General features: G+C 43.6%; 1 protein-coding gene across 1 annotated transcript; it reads right to left on the bottom strand.

Annotated features, from left to right (window-relative positions):
• Window positions 1-283: 283 nt before the first annotated feature.
• Window positions 284-4,226, bottom strand: mmp9 (matrix metallopeptidase 9). Its single transcript, XM_028993299.1, has 13 exons — window positions 4,039-4,226; window positions 3,710-3,948; window positions 3,434-3,582; window positions 3,226-3,354; window positions 2,896-3,069; window positions 2,636-2,809; window positions 2,311-2,484; window positions 2,030-2,185; window positions 1,740-1,929; window positions 1,500-1,639; window positions 1,273-1,423; window positions 1,065-1,168; window positions 284-971 (listed from the first exon to the last, which is right to left on the bottom strand). The coding sequence occupies exons 1-13, from the start codon at window positions 4,171-4,173 to the stop codon at window positions 862-864; spliced, it is 2,025 nt and encodes a 674-aa protein (XP_028849132.1). The 5' UTR covers window positions 4,174-4,226; the 3' UTR covers window positions 284-861.
• Window positions 4,227-7,033: the final 2,807 nt, after the last annotated feature.

Raw genomic sequence — 7,033 nt, forward strand, 5'->3', positions numbered from 1 at the left:
TGTCGGAGTCGTGCGTGTACAGACTGCAGGCCATTCCTTGCTTTGTGCAGATTTTCAAGCCTTTATTCCATGAGCTGGTCATGATTTCTTGCTTAATTAAACACCTTGAGAATATGGGTTGTTTTTATTATTATTCCATGGGTCATATGCTGGAAAACCGGAATAATTCATCCGTTTTGCTGCTATCCCAAACGCAGCATTGCTGCTACAGCTTTGGGGTCTGAATTAAACATTTGGCTATTATTATAAAGGAGATTGCATTTATAAACCACATGAGACAAAATATGCTTAAACATCCTTTCTTTACTGAATTCATGTTCAGAGGGAGAAAAAGAGACATGCACACACATACAAAAACATCCAAAATTGGACTTGTGACCTTAACAAATGCAAAAAACATAAATAATAATAACAGCTGTAATAATATTATTAATAATAATATAACAATAATGTTAAAATTTCCTCACATCAAAAGTCAAAACACCACTTGCACCAGGCAGATGGATACAACATGTCAATAGCTGTCGAATGGCAGCTCCCTTAAGACTGAATATTGTTTTAATTTCATTTAAGGTTGGACTTGATCTGCCTAAAATAGACAAGACTTAAATGTTACATTGCTGCACTTCCGTACTCAGAACACGGAGTATGGCATCTAAAAACCACCAGAAAAAAAATAAATATCAGTCGTAACAACAGTGCATTATCTCTGGACTGCATGTAATCCATGTCCACTTGTAACGGGTTGGACTCCCTTCATATTTTCCTATAACGTTGCATTCAGCGTCCTTGTGCAAGGACCTTGGTGGGAAGGTCCCAGACGACTGGAGAAAACGAAGAGGCGCATCAGTAGCTGTAGTCTCAGGGTGCGGGGCAGTTCAGCAGGTCGTACTTCACGTAGCCGACCCGGTCCACCTGCCGCCGAGAGTTCATCCTCCAGTAGAACTGTTCCCGGCAGAAGTACAAGTGTCCTGCACCATGATTAAAAGACGAAATGTGAACAGAAATCTTAAAATGCAAATAAAATAAAGAATGAGCTGCGCTGCATGGGAGCTAGTGCTCACCTTTATAGAGAAAAGCATCATGGGAATCATTGGGAATTCCACCAAACACCATATCTGTGAAGCGGGGGTATCCTTTGTCGATGACCTGGGTTTTAACATCAAGTCTGCAAGGAGGAAAAACATTATTCATAAATAAAACATGTCCCACCTCCTTTGAAAATTTGTGTCGATTCCGCTTATGAGGAAAGACCACATGGACGGGCCTCACCTCCAGAAGTTCTCGCCACTGAAGAGCAGAACCTTTCCCTTGCCCCTCTGCAAGCTTCCCTCCACCCGGGTCAGAGAGCTGGGCAAGCCAAGCTTCTCGATGTTGCGTGGGCCCAGCACATCTTTTCCAGTGTAGACCCAGAACTTGGTACCTGAGTACAGGAATCAAAATGTTAAACCAAAGGTTTTCCTGATCTTCTCCAGGGTTCCGTAGAAACGTTCAGGCACCTGAGAAAAAGTAGAGCTTCTTGGTGAGGAGATCCTCAAAGACGGTGTCGATGACAGCAGGTAGGGCTGGCCACATCTTAGACACTGGGTAAGGACCCTGGAGATCTTGGTGCTTAGGGCCTGTCGTTTTCCAGTACTGGCTGCATTAAACAGGCAAAATTAAATAAAAATAAAACCTTTTTTTCTTAAACATGAAAAAAATATATGATGAAGAAAGACATCTAGTTCCTTATGTCTTACCCATCCTTGAAGAAATGAAGGTGGCCCTGGATTTCTGTGATGGCATCAAACTTGTCCATGTCACAGGGGGTGAAGGATGGCTTCACATTGTTGGTTGTAGTTGTCTCAATGGAAGGCTCTGTAGTGGGATCAGTCTCAGGAATCTCTACAGTCGGCCGAGGGGGTTCAGGTTCTGGACCGGTCTTGGAGCCTTAAAAAAATGACAATAAAGACAATTAGCAACAGAGTAAAAAAAAAAAAAACGATAAAATTGATAAATGGTAGGTCCACAAAATTTTTTTATTCTATACCGTAGAGATGCTGAATGCCTGCAATGTCATCTTGATGCAGGGAGAAATCCTTCACGTATTTGTACATGGGATACATAAGAGCATCCTGAACGTTGGAGTGGTCCAGGCCAAGGGCGTGTCCAAATTCATGTGCAGCCACCAGGAAGAGGCTGTATCCTAAAAAAAAGGAAAAACAACACAATCAGTTCTAGACTTTGGCAAAAGAAAAGAAGGGGAAGAAGGTAGTAGAAGAAGAGGAAGAAGAAGAAGAAGAAAGGCAGATTTTGTTCTTTTGCCCGTACCCTTATCTGGGCAAAAGCCCCATTTCTGGTCTCTGTCGAAGTTGCCAGTGGTTGCGCACCACAGCTTGCCGTCTGAGCGGCCATCGCTGGTGCAGGAGTAGTAGGTATCCTTCTGGAAGGTGAAGGGGAACTGGCACGGCTCTCCCTCCGAGTTCCCTCCGATGACAGCGGTATCTGTGGCAAAAACATTCAGATGATTTCTGGCCTCTTCAACGGATTCGTTCCCCCTGAGCTTCTGCCACATGGCCACCGCATGGTTGCTGAACCCTAACACAGTGGCACGCCGTGTACGAGCTTGCGGTCCAGTTGGTTTTTGGTACCTCACCTCTGTTGGGGCAAAAGCCAAATTTCTTGTCCTTGTCGAAATCGCTTGTGGTGGCACACCAGCGGTACCCGTCATCGCGGCCATCTGTGGTGCACCCGTCGTACGTCTTTCCCAAAAAGGTGAAAGGGAAGACACACTTCTCTCCGTCGCCGTTCCCGCCGAAGGTTTCCAGGACTGTGGAGAGAGGGCGGGGCCTTTACGGCAAAGGCAGAAAGACAGCCCGAGGTTCGACAGCGTTGAGGTTCGACAGAAAAACTCACGCTCGCTGGGGCAGAAGCCGTATTTCTTGTCTTTGTCAAAGTTGGCCGTGGTGGCACACCATGGCAGGCCATCGGAACGACCCCTGGTGGTGCAGCTCGTGTACGCTTCCCCCTCGAATGTGAAGGGAAATTGGCACAAAGCCCCCTCTGCGTTCCCAAACTGTGTCTTCACCACTGAAAACCAGACAAACATGACACGACCCTTTAATAAACGTATCAGTTCCAAGTTCATTTAGGCATCTGCTGTTTAAAATGACATATCGATAAAACAATGAACATATTGTCAAATGTGGGAAAAGAAAGTAACTTTTTTAAGTGGTCTGTGTTTACCTGGTCCAGCACCAAGAGTCCAGAATTCATCATCGTCAAAGTGGGCATCACCCTGCATACCCTCGCCTGGTGGGTATGCATGAGCCAAAAGTCCATCTTTACCATCAAATGGGTAGGGGTCACCATGATCTGAAGAAAGAAAAGCTGTTAGACCTGCCGCTGTAGCTCTGTGGCCTTTGGACAGTACAGCTCTGTTCGACTGATTTACCTTTCTTGCCAAATGAAATCATGATGTCGGCAGTGCCATCGAAAAGGCGTGTGAAGGTCAGTGGGGTGACATCGCTCCACACCTTGAAGGCACGGGCAAACGCGTCATCGATCAAGGAGGCTTCCATGTCCGGGGAATAGTTCAGGATTCTACAGAAAGCAGAAGGACTTCAGATCTGGGGTGGTTCAGAAGTTCTGGGTGGTTTGGACTAATGGTCCAAGATCAATAAACAAAGATCTGGTAAATGCTATAAATGTAATATAGTGGTTCAGGTACCTGTAGGTGACATCATTGTGGTCCCATTTGAGGTCGCCCTCAAAAGTCTGGTAGTTGCGGATGTCAGGGACCCCACAGCGTGGCTGCTTCATGGCGTCAATGGTGGACTGGTCCAGCTGGCCAGTCTCCTCCAAGCCCAACTGTCTCTGCAGCCTCATCAGAACCGAGGACTTGGACATCATGAACTGATGAGAACTTTTTTGCAGTCCATTGACGTAGCCATATCGTTTTAGATAGTCCTGGAGACACACAACAGAACCAATGCAGGAATTACACAGCATGCACCATGCACACGATTCCATCTTTTTAATGTTTGAAGCACAACTTACTTCTGCCAGCTGTTTGTCGGTCATGTTTTTGATGACGTCGCCCGGAAATGTGACAAAAACAGACTTGAGCGGAATGCAGCATCCCCTCAGGACTAGCGTCCCCATCACCAAGACCACAAAGGCGTGGGGTCTCATTGTGAACGAGAGCTTGAAGCGGTTTTCTCTCGAGAAACACGTCTGCTTGGCTGATGTCTCAGTTTGTGGCACAGAAGCCAAGAGGTCTGTATTTATACACTCATAAAGCCTTAGTCACCAACCTCAGGACCTGTCATCAGGCTCCGCCCCCACGGAACACATTCCTCATTTTATTATTGTTGTCAGTGCATTTTTAGGGAAGAGGGGGTTTCCACGGTGTCCTGACTTGTTATCTCTGTCGTCAAACAAGAAGGGATTGGCTCACAAACTGCTGACTGTCAACATTTTACATTTGCCATTGAGCTGGTTTATATATTATATATATTATGAAATATACAGTGATGTTAACCTTATGCCGGTCAGGTTTCTTGTACAAAACTAAACTTCAAATCAGCACTCCACCGCAGTGCTTCTCTGCCGAAACAACCCCTCACTCACCGGGATCTGATGTAAACAGTCCCGTCGCTATTTTTCAGATCAAAACATTAATAGCAATTCTGCTTTTTTGCACAGTCTTATATTTGCTTATATTTATAATGGCTTTTATTTTACCACATTTTACATCATATTTTCCCATTATTCCCTGTTTTTATTTCTTCTTTTTGGGATATGTGGATGTGCATATTTTGTATGTCAACAAATTCACGTATATCGACTTCTTACTTTGTTTTACGAAAACACATCTGTAATAATGAGCAATATTTCTGTTTTTTTTTTTTTTTTTTGAGAAATGGACCATGTGGTCAGCAACATCCTTTTCTATAGAAGGATGTCCGACGATGCAAGAGGATATGATGCAGAGCAAATGACACAATGTATGTGCAAATGACACACCAAATAAAATGATTTATGTTTAAATGTTAAATACACAATGTAGCAAAATAAAAAAAAGTAACGACCTTTTCCACTAATCATTTTATGTGGTCGCATCACCAGCACATATGTTACTGTTTGATGTCACCTAAAACTTTTTGGCCCTTACATGACAGCCACATGACACCCACACGGCACCTTTAATTAAGATGCAAATAAAGGCGTAAGTAAACGGATAATACTGATAATAAAAAAAGAAACCACTTCTTTTGAATCAGGTGGACTGTGTGGAGAGGGAAGTACCCAATATATATGTGTATGTATGTGTGTGTGTGTGTATATACACACAAATACATATATACATACAGTATATACACACACACACACACACACACACACACACAGGAAGACCAGAATTTCTCATGCGGGGGATCGTTTCAGAACCCAAACACCTGCAACAAATTTCAGCCTTCCCAGAATCTGCATTTTTGGCTGAGTGTCATCACCACTTCCTCAAATGACCGGAAGAAAACGGCCGTCAAAGCCAGAATGAGATGTTATCGTTGCCGCCGCCCGAGGCTAGTGAAACAGCGGTGTTATGAAACCACCTTCAGTCGACTCTGTAGCACATCTGGGACTTTCCCTTTATTGCTCACCGGCCTGCAGTTGGTGAAATACGCACACAGTCTGATTTCTGCACATTAGGAGCCGAAAGACATGGTAACAGGTTCCGTCGAGGTTTGTTTAACTCCATTAGTCCCCGTGTTCAAGGATGTGGTCTGTTGATGTGAGCGTTTGGTCTGCCCATGGACACGATCGGATCATCTGACACTAATTAAAGCTGTTTCTGTGGTATGGTGTGGTCTGAGCTCTGAAATCATCGGTTGTCCAGTTACATTATTTTTTTCTATTAATTAAAACAGAGTACAGGATACAGGCAGTTTAGTGAAATATAGCCAGTCCTCTGGAATGTGAAGTTCTAGTATGATTTTATGCAGATTATCTCTTTTAATTCTAGTATGCAACTGTAAGCTGTTCCTGTTAAACTTGATTGAGACATTCTGTTTGTGAATTTGGGTCAGTGCAAGGAATAAATGTTATTTTTTTCTTGCCCACATCTATAAAAAAGTCTTGTGGTTTGAGGAAACGTTTGGTAACGTGGAAGCTGACGCCGTAGAAGCAATTTCTGCTTAAACAAGTGCAGACGTCCCATTATCTGTATGGCAGTTGGCATTTACTCTGCCAGGCTCTACAGTGGAAAACGCGTCGTTTGGTGCCACTTCAGGCACTTCATCAACACAAACGTGCTCTGAAGTCAAAACCGGACGCTGAAAGAACACCGTGAGACACACTTTTTACTGCCCATGTTGCACAACAGCACACACACCTGAGTCTCAGCCCAGATGACTGCTTGGTCATTAACTAATGACTAATGACCAGGTTATTTAGGATCCAGTTTTGCCCGGCATGGCTACTGGAAACCAGTATGTGCCGGTTAGGGTTGTCAGAATACTAGAATATCAAACTCGATATCGAAACCATATCCAAGCCACAGGGAGAAAAATAAGAAAAATTTTGAAATAATCATTTTAATAACATTTGTTGTAAAACTGCATCAGCAATCAGATAATAATGATTATAACAATACCAACATTTTGTAGTTAACTGTGCAAACCAAGGTGTGGCAAATATTTTAACATTCAAGTTCAAGTTCAAATTGAGCTTTGTTGTCCTGGTGCCACATGTAACATTTAAAACGTTACAGAACGACATCAATTGTGAGACATTGACAAACCTGGCAGGCAGTGCAAGAGTAACATCAAGCAAAAAACGAAAAAAAACATACGTGTAATAGAGATACGTTCTGAGCGTCCAGAGTGGGAAGTCCCTGAGTGTCTGATGGCCTGTGGGATGAGGCTGGTACGTACTTCCTTTACGTAGTGTAAAAACAGACAACAACATAAATGGATTGTCTGAGGTAGATGCGAGGAACATTTTTTGCTGTTAAATTAACATGGTCTATTAAATGTTACGCCGGGCCAGAACT

This window comes from Denticeps clupeoides, chromosome 10, assembly GCF_900700375.1.
Source record: "Denticeps clupeoides chromosome 10, fDenClu1.1, whole genome shotgun sequence".
NCBI classification, from domain to species: domain Eukaryota; kingdom Metazoa; phylum Chordata; class Actinopteri; order Clupeiformes; family Denticipitidae; genus Denticeps; species Denticeps clupeoides.